At 45.5% G+C, this 18,520-nt stretch overlaps 1 protein-coding gene across 1 annotated transcript; it reads left to right on the plus strand.

The window, feature by feature from the left end:
• Positions 1-4,667: 4,667 nt before the first annotated feature.
• LOC123166901 (brassinosteroid-responsive RING protein 1-like) lies at positions 4,668-5,732 on the plus strand. The gene has a single exon (XM_044584715.1). It carries the CDS (start codon positions 4,863-4,865, stop codon positions 5,325-5,327), a length of 465 nt encoding a protein of 154 aa, XP_044440650.1. The 5' UTR covers positions 4,668-4,862; the 3' UTR covers positions 5,328-5,732.
• The last annotated feature ends 12,788 nt before the right edge of the window (positions 5,733-18,520 follow it).

The following is an 18,520-nucleotide window of genomic DNA, read 5'->3' on the forward strand; positions in this document are numbered from 1 at the left end:
GCTGAATCTAATGTCTAAACACTGATGATATGGTTGCCGCATACCTACCAAGACATTCAATTTTTTTTCTTGTGTGTACAATAATTCGTCCACTAATATCTGCTTCCTTAAGGGGGTTTTCATTTTGAAAGGGGACAACTTTTATTCCACCATGTATTTGTTACTCATCTGTTAATATAAGAATAACTTTGTTACCGTATGCTTACATCTCAAAAAAAAACTTTGTTACCTGAAAATGTGTGGACCAAACTATTAACTGGGCTCATACTCAAATAAGAGATCAAATACAATATACTTCTTAGACGTGTGCATCGTAGAATCCTCTAGCAAGATATTATAGATAATAAAACAACCACAAACACATCTAAACACACTATAATACATGTACAATGTCTAGCACACCGCGTGTGCAAGCCATGTGAACTACATCTTTGTTATCTCTAAATAAATTGAACAAATTACTCCACTAATGGACGCATGTGATTTTGTCTTTTTTGTGCTTTATTTAGATCGGATCAACCAGATTTATTTCATAAAACTTCCTAACTATAATACGAAAAATTAGCACAATTTTCCAATAAAAATAGTATCTTGCTCTTCTTGTTGCATTTATAAAGATACAAGTTTTTGTATGCCAATTGATTTAAAAAAGAGTTTGTGTATGCCAATAATTTTTTATTTTTAAAATATCACCAATGCAAATATGTGGAAATTATTGTTAAACATAATGTAAATACTAGTCAAACTTAGTGATAATAAGGTTTAAAAATAGAATTATTTAGTATAAATATGTGATTAAGGAGTTGTACTTAATGTAGAGGCTTGGCCGGATCGGGCCAGCCCAGCAGATCTCTTGTGCTTCGGGCCATGTGGGGCTCATAGCAGATACTCCGACTAAGCATATCGGCACTACGTGGATGCCTCGCCCAGCGTCGAATCACGACACACAACATGCCAGGCCATCATCGGGTTTTACCATGTCGGGTCACCATCGGTTTCTGTCGTTCGCCCATCACCGCGAGTTGAATATTCTGCCAGTGACCTGGGTTGGTGTTGAGAGAGAGGAGGATCTACCGGCAACTGTAGCAGCTACTAAGGAAGGATAATGTATATGCGAATGAGGGGTGGATTCTCGAGCGTTCATTCGGTTGGTGGACGCTGTGGATGTCGCCATTGACTAACTCAAAGATTTATAAGTGTCTATTTTGCATCATGCGTGGAGACTTGAAGAGATAAGGGAGAGAGATAGAGTTAGTGGTGGGAACATGTTGTAATTTTCTGCGTTAGTTTTGACAATATTGCATTTGTTCATTTGTTAATTTTTATCGGGCCGTGTTTCGTGTCGGGTCGTGCCCGTGCCAACTCGTATAATCATGTTGTGTCATGCTCATTTTCTCGCCAGACACGGCCTAGGACCTTGGTCCGTAGGTCGTGCTGCCCGGTTCATCATATGTCGGGTCGTGCCTTGTCTTTAGACTTTATGCCATGCCAAAAAAGCCTGGCCCAAGTCTCAGCATTAGTCCTATCTGGATAGACCAAGTGACTTCTCATCTGGCATAATGGTAATGACTCATAGTAGAATGTGCCAACTCCCAAGAATCCATTGACGAACCTTAACAATGGGTCATATGTAACATTATTTTTCTTCACTATATATGTTGTCGAGCTAAGGCAAATACTTGTCATCCTTGTTGGTAGCTCGACATCTCTTCTTAACCCAAGTCGCATGGTCATGTTTTCCAAATTTAATCAACCGAGAGCGCCCAGAGAATATCTCTTAGAGCCGGAGCGGCAAATCCTATCTTGGCAGACCATGTCTCGGTCCACATCCCGATTACATGCGAAGACCTCAAGTCTTGGATATGACATATACATTGTACCCGAGATTAATACATGACGATATCTTTGCATCTCAAAGTGGGATTATCCGACTTGGTGATTCACATCCCGAGCTCAGGGTTAGCATTTCTAGGTCCATAACTTGTGAAATATAGTCATCAATCGAATCGTATACTAGTCAAAGTCTATGTCTCCACATAATCTTATCAATTAGGGACCGTTAACAGTCTCACGTGCCAAATACATTATTATGCTCCTTCCGTTCTAGAATATAAGGTGTATCAACTTTGTTTTAAAGTCAAACATATGTACATTGACAAAGAATATAGAATGAAATATGATCATCCATAATACAAAATTAAATATGAAAAGTACTTTTCTAATGGATCCAATGATACAAATTTGGTATTATACATATTAATGTTTTTTTTCTAAAAAATGGTCAATGGATTGTAAATCTCTATTATGTTTAAGATGCCTTGTACTTTTTAGGAACCTTTATATAATAGATCTAGGTCTTTTGCGAAAAAAAAGAAGAAAACTTCCTGGTAGATATTCATGTGTTTCTGCTACATGTTGTAAACACGCGCACCAACATGATATCCGGGACTGACATGTGCGGCGTCTGTTTGGTTATTGTTGGACCCGGGCTAGACGCCACACCTACCGTATTTGTGAATTAATCATATGGAAAGTTGCTCATCTATTCAACAGATTAGCCCCCATAGTAATGGTAGTTTTACAGTGTTCTTATAGATAACTAGATCACGGTGGCACGCGTTGCCACGCCCGTCTATTTTCGCAATATAATACTAATAGATATATCTATAAATATGACAAGGCCCACGAAAATTAATTCACATCTATCAATTTTAAGAAGGGATTTAATCTATTCCAAATAGTTAGTTATCATCAAACACACGCGCACGCGCGTCCACACACACACACACACACAAGAATAAATTATAAATAATTGATTGGCACAAGCACTGATGCAAATTTATTGATGGCTAAAAATGAGTATCAATATTAGGTGCAACAACAAGACTACATATGCCTACAACTGAGTATAACCCATCATGTGAAAAATTAGCTTTCAACGCTCTTCTCTAAATCGAAGTTGTATTATCTCATCACCAGAATCTGCATTCTTGCAAGGCATCTTGATGCAGTGGTATACTGCATTTCAGACTTCGTTTGCATTTTTTGGAATTAAAAAAGTCAACAAACTCCATGTTCGGGGTCGAGTGTTGGCACCCTCATTTTTGTAGTTCATTTATTCTCCTTGTATAAGGCCTAAATATATACTCGATAAAACAAATAGGATTTTTCAATCCAGTTTGTACAATTTTTTCATGCACTTGCCGTTCACATTTGAATTATGTTCACTAAATGCCTAGAAATGCACTTATTCATTAAATATAGCAAACGGATTCTGAAAAGCACCAAATTTTGACATCAATCATGTAATGGAGTATCTTGAGTGCAGAAATTTTTTCAAGGCCAATGGTGAAGTAGCGGTCACATCACCTTCAAACATGCATTTTTTAGAAATAAAATACCAACAAACTTCATATTTGGGGTTGAGTATTGGCACCCTCATGTTTGTAGTTCCTTTATTTCTGTTGTATAAGGCCTAGACATATACTCGGTAAAAATAATATACAGAAAATGGTACAAGAGAAAGGAGAAGAAAAAACACACACCAAAAAGTGTAAGCCGAGCTTTTTTTTTTATCGAGTACTCCACTTATAGCGCCCACCATCACGGAGCCGTCATGTGCGGTGACAGTGACCAAGTGGTAGTTATTTTGCCGATTATTGCGTGAAAGCCGAGCGTTTTTCATGAAATAAGCCAAGTTCTTTATGTAAGAGCCGAGTGTTTTTTGGCAGGACTTGGCTTATACTTGGATAAGCGGAGTGTTGTTTTGCCGATACTCCGCTTACACTTAGGCGCTGATTGGATTGGCGTTTCACAGCGCCATACACCTGTAATATATACGGACCTCCATCCGTCGTTTTCATTTCCATGCAAAAATCAAGCGTGGCCGGTGTTATACACATGTAAAATAAATACAGATGTATACAAATACACCGATACCAAGCGGAGCCTTACGTAAGCCGAGTACACGATAATAATTTACACTCGGCTTATGTCAGCAACATAAGCCGAGTTCTTTATGTAAGCCGAGTGTTTTTTTGGCAGGACTTTGCTTATACTTGGATAAGCCTAGTGTTGTTTTGCCGATACTCAGCTTACACTTACATAAGCCGAGTACACAATAATTTACACTCGGTTTAAGTCGGCAACATGTGATTTTCCTGTAGTGAAACGCATACACATATCACGAGATGCATGCATGTCTACGTACGGGACAAGATCGAGATCGTGCTCTGATGCGTCGGCTGATCCCAGCCAGCTAACAAATTCGGCCGGTGCCTATATGTCCGTGATTGCTTCCGGTACCAGCCACATGCATGACTTGTCCACTTGTCTTTCCCGGCGTGCTTTTCGCTAGCTGGAGGGCGCGCATGCAGCTGAGAGCGGAGCCGGCCGCGATCGACGGGCACACCTGACCTGCCTCTCCCTGTCCCGAGTTCCCGACACACGCACGATCGTGGATCGACACACACCCTACCGCACCCGATTAATCAATCATTCGCCATTAATCTCCGTCGTCGACACACAACCTTGTCACGCCTCAACAGTTAGTTAGTTCGTTAATCAAGTACGTAGTACTAAGTACACTCTCTGTGACTCTGTGTCTGTCGATTGTAGTACTATAAGTACTACTTCAGTCGCCATCCTGCAACCCCCGCCCTGTAGCTACGTACTACCACTAGCTGCTTGATTCCTCTCTTCTTCTCCTACCTCCTTCCGACCGCAAGCTCTCTAGCTAGCGAGCTAGCTTCTTCTCCTTATAAAGGCCATTCCAGAGCTCCGTCTGCCATTCCAGACCTGCAAGACTGCAAAAGAAATCGCTAGCTTTCTGCCTCACTTCTTCTAGCTACCTCAGTTGATTAATGGGGTTCCCGGCGGCGGTGCACGCGGAGGTGCCCAAGCTGCTGCTCAACCTCCTCTTCCTGCTCGACCACCTCCAACGCCTCTCCTCCTGGCTGCTCCGCCTTGTCGGCGTTGGCATACAACACGGCCCGAGCCTCACCTTCGAGTACCCCACCGCCTCCGACTTCGCCCACCACCACCGTCACCATGGCCTTGAGCTTGAGCTGGAGAAGCATTCCCCGGCCGTGCGCTTCGACGCGCTCTCCACCACCGGAGACGACACGCTGCTGCCGCCGGAGGGCTGCGCGGTGTGCCTCGGCGACTTCCACGGCGCCGCGCACGTGCGCCGGCCGCGCGGGTGCTGGCACATCTTCCACCGCGCCTGCCTCGACCGCTGGGCCGCCTACGGCCACCGCACCTGCCCGCTCTGCCGGGCGCCTCTTCTCCCGCCCTTCCTCCTGCCTTTATCGCTCCCGTCGTCGTGACTCCCGCTGGGTGTTGTTTGCACAATCCGGCGACTGCAGAAGGCGTATCCTGACGAGGGTGTTCTGAATTTGTCGCCTGCGGTTGGGTTTCTATGGAAATCAACCCAACCACAGCAAGGGCCAAGGAGGCCATCGCGGTGAGCTGTTGAAACATTTTCCGATCGTCCCCTCCTTTGGAGACATTCTCACAATAAAGACCCCAGGGATGGGGATTAGTTCCTTGTTCAAGTTTCAGTTAATTTGGATTTCGCTCAAGTAAAAAATCCATACACCAAGAAGAAAAAGTGGACATATGTACATCAGGAAATAGATTACATGAAGTAGATCACTGTTCAAGAATTCCTCCGATTATTCGGTTAAAGGGCCAATGTTAATCGCTACTCATAGGGTGGCCGACTCGTATAACACCTATTTGTCGCGTTAACTTGTCAGGCCGATTAAATGGCATGTTAGACCGTCAAATTGGTTGTTGGGCCGGTTAATCCTTGCTGGCCCATTAACTTGTTGGCAAACAAAACCCGTTTATTTGGCCCGTAACCCTCCCAGACTCCCAGTCCCCTCCCTCTCCTAAATAGCGAGTGTTTAGCCCTCCTCCCGCTCCTCTCATCTCCTCATGTCCTAGATGGCGTGGGCAGGTCCTCCTTGGCGCATCGTCACTTCCCCTCCTCCCTCTGTGTGCTGCTACTTCCCCTCCTCCTTTCTGACCATCCACCTCCGGCAACTGACGCGTTCAGACGCCCCGCGCGACTGCTGACACCTTCCTTCTGTGCATCGCAATCGCGCAGCCACCATCTCTCGGAGATGCAACAAAAAAATGTTTCGACGCCGGGGACGACGAGGCGGAGCATGTCTTGGTAGGTATGCGGCAAGCATCATCGGCAAAAAAATGTTGCTGTATACATGTTTGTTGATGATTTTCGACACCCATATGGATGTTTGTTGTTGTATACATGTTCGTGGTCTATTGAGAAAAGAAAGCAGTGCCATTTGCATCATATTTGCATTGTAGATTTTTTTTTATCATTCAAGTTCCATTATCTCCGTTTTTCCCCATTGGGTTTAAAATTCCACCGATTAATGGTCAATAGATTAATCCAGTTAATAGGCCGATTCATCGATTAATCGTTACTCCCAAGCCGAGCGAGCAGGTACCAGTTAAACATTTCCTCAACATTGAAGTAGATAGAGGGGTGAATTTGAATATATGTAGGGGTACTTGACAAGATTTTTTTCCTGTACTAGCTTTTAGTCTAACTTTCTGTCTTGCTAAGATTTTAGCAATATCATTTCTTTTTTTCATCTTTTATAGTGCTTCGCAGGAGTTTTGGAAATAATTCATGTTTACAGTTTAGCAGATATATTGGGCATTAACGTCTTGGAAATGCATTTTGATTTGACTGGATTACCTTAATTTATCGTCTATGCTAGACCTAACGTCTAAACACTGGTGATATGCTTGCCGCATACCTACCAAGACATGCAATTTTGGTTCTTGTGTGTACAATAATTCGTCCTCTAATATCAGAGGGGGGTTTCATTTTGAAAGGGGACAACTTTTATTCCACCATGTATTTGTTACTCATCTGCTAATATAAAAATAACTTTGTTACATGAAAATGTGTGGACCAAACTATTAACTGGGCTAATACTCAAATAAGAGACGGAATACAATCGAAATCTTAGACGTGTGCACCGTAGAATCCTCTAGCAAGATATTATATAGATAATAAAACAACCACAAACACATCTATACACACTATAATACATGTACAATGTCTAGCACACCACGTGTGCAAGCCATGCGAACTACATCTTTTGTTATCTCTAAATAAATTGAACAAATTACTCCACTGATGGATGCATGTGATTTTGTCTGTTTTGTGCTTTATTTAGATTTGGATCAACCAGATTTATTTCATAAAACATCCTAAACTATAATATGAAAAATTAACATAATTTCCAATAAAAATAACATCTTACTCTTCTTGTGGCATTTATAAAGATAGAAGTGTGTGTATGCCAATAATTTTAAAAAAATATCAACAACGCAGATATGTGGTAAGTATTGTAAAACATAATGTAAATACTAATCAAATTTCATGATAATAAGGTGTAAAAATAAAAAAGTTTAGTATAAATATGTAATTATGAAGTCCTACTTAATGCAGAGGCTTGGTCCGGTCGGGCCAGCCCAGCAGAGCTCTCGCGCTTCGGCCCATGTCGGTCTCGAAACATATACTCCGACTAAACCCATCTTTCCATATCGGGACTGCATGGATGCCTAGCCGAGCGTCGAAGCACGGCACGCGGTATGTCAGGCCGTCGTCGGGTCTTACCGTGTCAGTTCGCCATCAGTTTCTGTCGTTAGTCCATCACCGCAAGCTGGATATTATGCCGATTACCTGGTTGTAGTTGAGAGAGAGGAGGATCTACCGGCAACTGTAGCAGCTACTAAGGAAGGAGGATATATAGGCGAATGAGTGGTGGAACTCTTGAGCGCTCGTTCGGTTGGTGGACGCCACGGATGCTGCGAATGTCGACACTGCCTAACTCGGGGATTTATTATGTATTTTGCATCATGTGTGGAGACTAGATAAGGGGAGAGGTAGAGTTAGTGGTGAGGACATGTTGTGATTTTTTCTGTTAGTTTTGGCTATGTTGCATCTGTTCATTTATTAATTTTTATCGGGTCGTGTTTCGTGTCAGGTCGTGCCCGTGCCTACTCGTATAATCGTGTTGTTTCATGCCCATTTTCTCGGCCAAACACAGCCTAGGACCTCGGTCCTTAGGTCGTGCAGGCCCGGTTCATCATACTTTGGGTCATGTCGTGTCATGGGTCGTGCCTCGTTTTAGACCTTGTGCCATGCCAAAAGAGCTTGGTTCAAGTCTCAACATTAGTCCTACTAGATAGTTGTCTGGGTAGACAAGTAACTTCTCATCTAGCATAATGGTAGTGACTCATAGTAGAATGTGCCAACTCCCAAATATGTATCAACGAACCTTAACAATGGGACATATGCAACATTATTTTTCTTCACTATATATGTTGCTGAGCTAAGGCAAGTACTTGTCATCCTTGTTGCTAGCTCGACATCTCATCTTAACCCAAGTCGCATGGTCATGTTTTCCAAATTTGATCAATCAAGAGCGCCGAGAGAATATCTCTCGGAGCCGGAGCGGAAAATCCTATCTTGGTCGGCCATGTCTCACGACATATTATGCGACTAAACCAAAAGCTACCATTATAACTATATAGTTACATAGTAGCATTTAATAAACACTAAGTCGGTCCACATCCCGATTTCGTGCGAAAACCTCAAGTCTAGGATACGACATATACATTGTACCTGAAACTAAAAAATGATGATATCTTTGCATCTCAAAGTGGGGCTATCCGACTCGGTGATTCACATCCCGAGCTCGGGGTTAGCATTTCTAGGTCCATAACTTGTGAAACATAGTCATCAATCGAATTGTATACTAGTGAAAGTATATGTATCCACATAATCTTATCAACTAGGGACCATTAATAGTCTCACATGCGAAATACTTTTTTAAGCTCCTTCTGTTCTAGAATATAAGGTGTATCATTTTTTTATGAAAGTCAAACATATGTACATTTGACAAAGAATATAGAATGAAATATGATAATCCATAATATAAAATAAATTAAATATGAAAATACTTTTCTAATGGATCCAATGATACAAATGTGGTATTATATATATTAATCTTTTTTTCCTAAAAAATTGGTCAATGGCTTGTAAATCTTTATTATGTTTAAGATGCCTTGTACTTTTGAGGAACCTTTATACTCCCTCCGTTCCTAGATATAGGGTGTATAGTTTTTGGCACGGAAATTAAAGAACGCACGTGGAGGGAAAATTTCACAAGTTTTGGGCGAGATTACACCTGACTAATTGACATGAGGAAATAGAGGAGCTTGCCCGATATAAGGAAATGTAATCAAATCCCTAAAAAAACATATCCAAACGAGTGGTGCAATGCAATACACCTTATATTTCGGACTTTTTCTCAAGAATCTATACACCTTATATCAAGGAACGGAGGCAAATTTGACAATTTTGACCTCGGGACGAAATCAATTCACAGAATGAACTGGGTGCGAAACTATTTCACACCCCTGACCCTTTTGTGTAGCGCCCGCCACGCCGGCGCCACACCCTACGGTGCAGCGCCTAGCTCTGGGGCGTTGCACCTCTGTCCACCGTGGCAGCCCATGGGCCCGCACCCAGCCGTGCAACGCCTCCGAGCTAGGCGCCGCACATGTAATGTGCCGCGCCTAGCCGCTAGGCGCTACACATGTAATGTGCAGCGCCTAGCGGCTAGGCGCTGCACTGTGACTTATCCAGCCACTTGGCTGGGCCCCCCCCCCCCCCCCCCCCCCCCCCCCACCACACACTCTCTCACTCTCTCCCCGAGCTTTGCCCCCTCTCCCACTCTCTCCCCCTCTCAAATCTTCTTCCAAATCTTGCAAATTTGAAGAATTTGTCCGTGGATTTCGAAGTCAAACCCTCCCTCAAGGTAATAATCTCCGATCCCCTTGTTTTGATCCAAGTAAAGTTCTCCCATTGCTCATTTGTTGCTAGTTTGGGGAAACCCTAGTTTTGTTTGGATCTAGAGATTTGCATGGAGATGTGAGATGTTTGTTAGCCAATTTCTATGTTTAGGCTTTGTTAGTATGCTTGGGTTATTCTTATGGGTGTTCTTATGTTGGTGCTAGGGTTAGGTTTAGGGCTAGGGTTATGGTTAGGGTTATGGTTATGGTTAGGGTTAGGGTTGTTGTTTCATATATATATTAGGGTTTGTATTCCGTGTTAATCCATGGATTAGTATTCATGGAAGCAATGTTACCTTGTGTTCTTTGAATGCTTATAGGGATGGGAAGAACATGTGTGTTTGTTCATCATGGGGACAAAGACGCCTTTTTGAAAGGCAATAAAGAACCGGACCCGGATGAGCTTGACATGGTGTTTGATAGTAGTCCTAGCTATGCGGAGCTCTTGCAACAAGTTAGGAAAGATTTGAATTGGATGGACCCTAGTGATATCATTGAGTTGGAGGGAAGGCATAATGTTGGTTTTGGAATGCACATCCGTTGGAAGACAATGCGTGTCAACTCGGAGCAACGTTGGGTTGCTACAAGGAGACGGTGGCCGAATCACTAGACAAGGCTCTTGAGTTATTTGCAACGAAGAAGATTGATTCAAGTTTGCATTTGGACTTGAACCGGAACCCCTCCCCTTTGGTTGCTAGTAGCCCCACACCCTTGAAGCGAGATGAAATTGTTGAACCTCTTTTGACCCAAGAAGTGAGGCCAACATTGAGCCCGTATACAAACAACCAAGATGAATCTTTGCAAGAGGACAATGATGAGTATGCAGACGATGACAATGAAGTTGATCTCCATGACAACAATGTGGGTGATCTCGACAAGTATCATTTGCAAGAGACAATGGACCATTCCATCCCTTTTTCCCGTGCATATGCATCGGACTCGGATGACGATGGTCCCGATGAACAAGTTGATGCGGAGGGGTTCACGGTGAAGGAGGCCGAAGCTTTCGAGAAGGTATTTGGTCGGGATCATCGGACTACATTGTTCAAGGATGTTAGTCTCGCGGATGAAGCCGTGGTAGATGGTGGCCAATGTGTACCTCTTGGGGTTAGGCCAAGCTCTCACCGTGATTTGGTAGACGACAAGAACCGGATTGCTAAAGGTTCTAAGTTCGACAGCTTGTTGGATTTGAAGATGTGGCTCGACAACTACTCGGTTACGCATTATCGTCCACACAAGGTGGTGAACTCGGACGTCAATGTGCGCTACACGGTTGCATGTGCATGTGAAGATGAAAAGGAGGTCCCACTTGGACTTACAAGAGGCCGTGGTGGTGGTAGAGCTCGTGGAAAGGAGGTCCAACAAGGAGTGGCAAGACGCCGTGGCGGTTGTCCGTGGATTGTGCGTGCAAGACCATGGAAAGGAGGTCCAACTTGGCATGTAGTGAGTTGTGTGCCAACTCACATGTGCCAAGGCAAAAGGGTGGATGGCAAGATTGTGTCCGAAGACCACAAACAACTCACGTCCGAGTTCATCGCTTACAGGCTCTCCAAATCAATATCCACACTTCCAACAATGAGCGTCCAACATGTCATTGACCTTGTGAAAGCCATCTTTCATTAGAAGGTGAAATACGGCAAGGCATGGAAGGCGAAGCAAGCCGCATTTAAGATGTTGTATGGTACATGGGAGGAAGCATACAACTGAATCCCTAGGTTGTTGTTAGCCATGGCCGTGACAAACCCGGGCATGGTTCATGTGGTCGAGCCTCATGGGCACCAAACAACGGTTCATGAAGGAAGGAAAGTCAGAGTATTTGGCCGTGCTTTTTGGGCGTTCGAGCAATGTGTGAGGGCTTTCGAACATTGTAGGCCGGTCATCGCAATTGATGGCACGTTCTTGACCGGACAATACAAGGGCACCTTGTTGGTTGCGATAGCAAGTGATGCCAATAACCGGGTGTTTCCATTGGCATTTGCTTTGGTTGAGGTGGAAAACAATGACAACTGGGAGTGGTTTCTGCATCTTTTGAGGACGAAGGTGTTACCCGCTCAAAGGGAAATTTGTGTCATATTGGATCGGAATCAAGGAATTCTTAACGCCGTGGAGATTGACATTCCCGGGCATGCTCCGTTGCACCATCGATGGTGCATGAGGCACTTTTGTTCGAACTTCTATAGGGCATGTGGCCTTAAGGAGTTGGCCGATGATCTTCAAGATTGTTGTCTTGCTTTCTCCGATAAGCGCTTCGCCACTTTGTACAACAAATTGCTCGCACACAAAAAACTTGATCCCGGGGGTCAAGATTTTCTCAATAGGCACATTCAATACCGGAACAAGTGGGTACGTGCTTTTGATGAAGATGGCCGGAGATACGGTCAAATGACAAGCAATATGGCCGAATGCTTCAATAGGGTGCTCAAAGGTGCACGTGGATTACCCGTGACGGCAATAGTTCAATACACATTTGACAAGATGAATGCGTACTTTGTAAAGTACTCGATGGAAACCGATGCACAGATAGCGGGTGAGAACCCACGGAAGTACAAGTACAAGTTCCCACCCAAAGTTGATGAATGGTTGGTATTTCAATCACGGAAGGCGGACTCAGAAGAAGCTATATTATATGACAACGAAGAGTGGAAGTACGAAGTGAAAGAGCCAAGAGGAACCACAAACGATGGCCGGCAACATGGAGGTCGGGCTTTCAAGGTGTCGTTAACACAATGTGATTGCACTTGCGGGAGGCCATTGTTGCTTCATCTCCCATGCTCACATTTGTATGCCACCGGTCGCGTTAGGAATGTGGACATCAATCACCCACGCACCGTGAGGGAGTCGGAGTTCTCAATCATGACAGTCAAGAAAACATGGGCTCCCCGCTTTCACCCATACTTTGACCAATCACAATGGCCGGAGTATCATGGAGTTCAACTATGGCCGGATCCGGAGTTAAAGGTTGTTAAACAGGGTAGACGTAAGACAAAGCGTCTTAGAGGCGACATGGACGGATGGGGCCATGGTGGGCGCCGCGAAGCGGGCAACGGCCAATTCCAAGAGCCTCGTGAGAGCTCCCGTTGTGGGGAGTGCAAAGGTCATGGCCACAACAAAAGAAAATGTACGAAACCAAGGAAAAGGTCCAAGAAAAATGATGCAAGCACAAGCCAACAAGGAGCTACACAAGGGAGCCAACCAAGTGGTAGCCAACCTAGTGGTAGCCAACCTAGTGGTAACCAACCTAGTGGTAGCCAACAAGTGCCAAGCCAACCAAGTGGTAGCCAACCTAGTGGTAGCCAACAAGTGCCAAGGCAACCAAGTGGTAGCCAACCTAGTGGTAGCCAACAAGTGCCAAGGCAACCAAGTGGTAGCCAACAAGTGCCTAGCCAACCAAGTGTTAGCCAAAGAGGATCTAGGCAACAAAGAGGTCGGCAACTTGGACTTACAAGAGGCCGTGGTGGTGGTAGAGGTGGTGGTGGTGGTCTCGGCCGTGGTGGTGGTAGAGCTCGGCGTGGTGGTAATGGCCGTGGTGATGGTCTCGGCCTTGGTGATGGTCTTGGCCTTGGTGGTGGACTTGGCCGTGGTGATGGACAAGCGCAAGTTCGTTATAGAGGAATGTTTGGATACCTAGATGGACCGTTTCCGTATGTTCCTCACTAACTATAATGTATCATATGTTCTTGTTTTTTCATATGTTCTTCTTTTTCATATGTGCTTCCATTTGTTCTTATTGTCCTTACTAACCATTATGTTTCACTCATTGTAGGTATGGCGGCTTCCCAACCCAACAAACCAACGATGAAGGAGGATGGCGAAGATGAGATGGCGGGATGGTGGGAGAAGGCTGCGAAGAAGCTTAGAGAGGAGGATGCAGCCAAGCTAAAGAAGAAGAAGGAAGAGGAGCTTGAGAAGGAGAGGAAGCGAAAACAGACTGCGGCAAATGCGATGCGCGCTAGGGAGCAAGCGTTGATGAGGAAAGTTGAGGAGGCACAGAAGAAGCGTCAACAGGATTTTGAAGAAAGAACCATGAAGCTTTGGGCAATTGCAGCTGAAAAAGAAGAGAGGGACAATCAGATATTCATGGAGAGGGTGGTTAAGGAGGCTCACCTCATAAGAAAAAGGGAGGAGGAAGAGGAAGAAGAGAGGAAGAAGAAGAAGGGAAAGGGGCCTTGCTCTACGCAATAGAGCTATGTCTCCTCTTCGATTTGGTTGTGAACTACTATGTCTCCTCTTCGATTTGGTTGTGAACTACTATGTGCCGTGAACTACTATGTCTCCTCCTCGATTTGGTTGTAAGAACTACTATGTGCGGTGAACTACTATGTCTCCTCCTCGATAAGAACTACTATGTGTCGTGAAGTACTATGTGTTATGAACTACTATGTGTCGTGAAGTACTTCGTGCATATGTTCTTTTCACAGTTGTTTGCTTGCTACGTATCAATCCTACTTCACATCTGGGCACTGCAATCTACAGTTGTTACTTACTATGTTTGCATATGCTAAAAAATTCACTAAGTCAAAGTGCAACGCCTAGCATCTGGGCGCTGCAATCTACCGTGTGGCGCCTAGCTGTTGTGGCTCTCTGGATAGCTAAAAAATTCACTAAGTCCAAGTCCAAGTGCCTCAAACTGTAGGCCTACCTTCTGTTGTGGCTGCATAGCTACAGACCTGTGCAGCGCCTAGCTCGGAGGCGCCACACTGTACAGTGCAGCGCCTGGGAGCTAGGCGCTGCACTGTAGAGTGCGGCGCCTCCAAGCTAGGCGCTGCACAAACACTTAGCGAATTTTTTGCCTCAAACTGGAGGCATACCTTCTGTTGCTCTCTGGATAGCTACAGACCTGTGCAGCGCCTAGCTTGGAGGCGCCACACTCTACAGTGCAACGCCTAGCTCGCAGGCACTGCACTGTAGAGTGTGGCGCCTCCAAGCTAGGCGCTGCACAGGTCTGTAGCTATCCAGAGAGCAACAGAAGGTATGGCAAGTTACAGACCTGTGCAGCGCCTAGCTTGGAGGCGCTATACTATACAGTGCAGCGCCTGCGAGCTAGGCGTTGCACCGTATAGTGTGGCGCCCCCGAGCTAGGCGTTGCACAGGTCTGTAGCTATCCAGAGAGCAACAGAAGGTATGGCAAGTTACAGACCTGTGCAGCGCCTAGCTTGGAGGCGCCACACTGTACAGTGCAGCGCCTACGAGCTAGGCGTTGCGATGTAGAGTGCGGCGCCTCCAAGCTAGGCGCTGCACAAACATTTTTTGCCTCAAACTGGAGGCATACCTTCTGTGGCTCTCTGGATAGCTACAGACCTGTGCAGCGCCTAGCTCGGGGGCGCCACACTATACGGTGCAACGCCTAGCTCGCAGGCGCTGCACTGTAGAGTGTGGCGCCTCCAAGCTAGGCGCTGCACAGGTCTGTAGCTATCCAGAGAGCAACAGAAGGTATGGCAAGTTACAGACCTGTGCAGCGCCTAGCTTGGAGACGCTATACTATACAGTGCAGCGCCTGCGAGCTAGGCGTTGCACCGTATAATGTGGCGCCCCCGAGCTAGGCGCTGCACAAACACTTAGCAAATTTTTTGCCTCAAACTGGAGGCCTACCTTCTGTGCCTCCTCCCCCCCTCTATTGGGTCATTTTCAGCCACAGTTCAACAATTCGTATAAGAAACATTAAGGTTCAAAAAGGGTTCACCACAGACATCATTTCTTAGAAAGGACCATCACAATAAGTTCCAGTTTAACATAGAGCTACCACCACTCCAAGTTCAACGACATAACAAATTCCACATTATAGGTACGACCACTCCAAGTTCAATGACATAACAAATTCCACTCTAAGTTCAACATTATAAAAAAATGACGATGACTAGTGCTTTCCACGCTTGCTGGCTCCTCCTCCCCTCTTGACGCTTATCTTCTTCACCTTCCTAGGAAGAGGAACCCGCTCCGGCTCCGGCTCCGGCTCCGGTTCGACATCGTCATCCAAATAGTCATCCAAAGCCGCCATCCGCGAGGTGCCGACCGTCCTTTTGCCTCTTTGGCCTCTTTGGGTGAAGTCTTCAGGTGTGTACTTGTTGATTCCCTTCCTAGGCTTCAACTCGTATGCAGACCGAGCCTGGTACGTCCCCAAGGTCATATCATCAGCAACCTATGCATCAACAAAAGATATGGAAAGACCGTGTGTGAGGATATAGTTAGCAATGCATCAACAAATGGATATATATCGTCATGACATACCTCTTGGGTGACCACACCCACATCCTCATCCTCGAAAGGTTCACCATGGCTCTGCCCCGAAGCGGGATCTGATGGTGTCGCCGACCTAGACCGTTCTGGTGATACATACTCGGGGTCACGACAACCGAAAAGGTTTGATAGCCGCCTTAACTTTTGGCCCTGGCGCTGCAACATGTACTAGTGAATGAGACATGGAACGTACCAACAAATGTTAAGTGCTAGTTTGAAGGAGATGTGAACCTTAATGAATGCTCGAAGTGCACCTTCCCCATCGCTTTTGCCAGCCGGGGTTGTTTCCAGAATAGTCTCGGTCTCATCAGCTGCTTTCTTGATCTGGGCACGCTATGAACAGAAACGGTATCAAAGTGTTAGGCAAGCGAAGATGTGAATAGTGCGAATGGAAAAGCAAAAAGGGCTAACCACAAAGTTCATCATTGGAGCTGAAGGGATCACTGAGTTGCCTTTCCTGACTAATGCGTTGTACTGGTGCTGGGCTACCTCATCAAAAACGGTGGGTTATTCCAGAATCTCCTCAGCATACGCCGGCTGGCATACCATGTGAGATAGTTGTTGAACGCGATCGGGCAGTGCTCACGAAGCTGGGCTCGTTTTCCAGCCCTTGCTTGCTCCACACTAAGAGCGAACTGCACGACATACTTCCTGTGATGGTTGGCCCAATCCTTGATCTTCCGCTGCTTTTTCCTATCCAACCTGCAAGTTAGAAACAGAATATTAGCATCATCGAAACCGTCGAGAAGCTGCTAAGTGCTCAAGGTTAATTATATCTTACGCGTGTAGCAACTTGTCCGTGTCCTCCCACTCCGGCGGGTGTGGCTGGAACAAACCAAACTGGCGGAACACCCGATGTGGCAGGTGAAGCTCAACCGCCCAGTTGCATATCAGTGGGCACCGCATATGCCAGAGATCCCTATCCCTAATGCACATCGGATTCAGCCTGAACTCTATAGGGTTACCAAAACTCTCTCCTTTTCCATACGGCTCCCATTCCACCTGCAAAATGGGATTGAATGCAAAATTGATATCGAGTTACGATACAAGCATGATAATCACTTATGCAATGTCGGTTCACCTGCTCAGGCGTGATCGCGTCCAGCTCGCTCTTGTACAACTTGTACATTACCGAGGGATCATCCGTCGTCTCATTTAACACATCCCACTTGTAAGCCCAAGTGGGGAGCCGTAGTGGGCCGTCTTTATCGTCCCAATCCTCGTACTTCACGGTCTTCGGTCGTCCAACCGGCAAACGCTCCCAGCTCCATATGGAAAGTGCGAGCAGACAACCACCAATACCTCCAGTGTGCCTACAACAGGCTTCGTCCAACTGCACATAAAAGAAAACATGGTCAAATTTGTCGCAAGAGCGCATTGATAATGTATCAATGAAGTGCAAAGGAAACAACTTCATACCTGTCGATACAAGTAAGCTAGTGTCGCCGAACCCCAACTCCATTTGCTATCGAAGACGGTCAACGCCTTCAGCCACATCCATGGAGCATTCTTGCCTGTGCCATCAGCAAACATTGTCCTGGATATCATGTACCACATGTCACGAGCATATGTCTTCACCATGTCCTCATTAGCATCATCAGGTCAATGACAGAAGTTCGATGATATCCACGTGAAAGTAGCGCCCGCTGCGACTCTTTCCTTCTTCTTATCTTCTGCTTCTGGTTCCCGAGGCTCCGGAGGAACCATACCGATAAGGGCTTGCATCTGCGCGCGCCACCCATCAGAATCGGTGTTCATACATAAAGGATTGCCATCGATAGGAAGACCGGTGATCATAGCAATATCCTGCAGCGTCACGGTCATCTCCCCGGTCCGAAGATGGAAAGTGTGTGTCTCCGGCCTCCAATGATCAATAAGAGCGGTGAGTGCTGCAGCATTGTTGGGTGGCGTCGACCGGCGGACCAACTGAATGAAAGGGAGAAGTCCTGCCTCCCTTACATACGGTGTGTACCGCTCATCATAGCGCATCCCTCCAAGGCTGATCCCGTGAGACCGAAGCTTCAGAGGTGCAAGCTCCTACAAACAAACAAATCATAACATTACATATGGGGCATTTGTGTTTGAAAAAAATACGAAATTCATAACACCTGCCACTTTCAGTATTACCCGCTGCTGCACCGACATAGCGTACGACCGGTGTTGTTTGTCCCAATGATCATCAGAAGCCAAACCATCCTAACAATTTCAACAAAGCATTCTTGTCAACACGATTATCTTTTCAATTCAAAAAAACTAAAGTAGGCCTACTACATGCAAGATTCAAAGCATATGTATCCAAAGCATTTTTCTCAATACGAGTATAATTTCAGTACAAATAAACTAAACTAGGCCTACTTCATACAAATAACTTTTCCATAGA

The sequence above is a fragment of the Triticum aestivum genome, chromosome 7D (assembly GCF_018294505.1).
Source record: "Triticum aestivum cultivar Chinese Spring chromosome 7D, IWGSC CS RefSeq v2.1, whole genome shotgun sequence".
NCBI classification, from domain to species: Eukaryota; Viridiplantae; Streptophyta; class Magnoliopsida; order Poales; family Poaceae; genus Triticum; species Triticum aestivum.

Excerpts from the sequence above, each read along its gene's own strand:
- LOC123166901 (XM_044584715.1), top strand. The coding sequence starts at position 4,863 with ATGGGGTTCCCGGCGGCGGTGCACGCGGAGGTGCCCAAGCTGCTGCTC.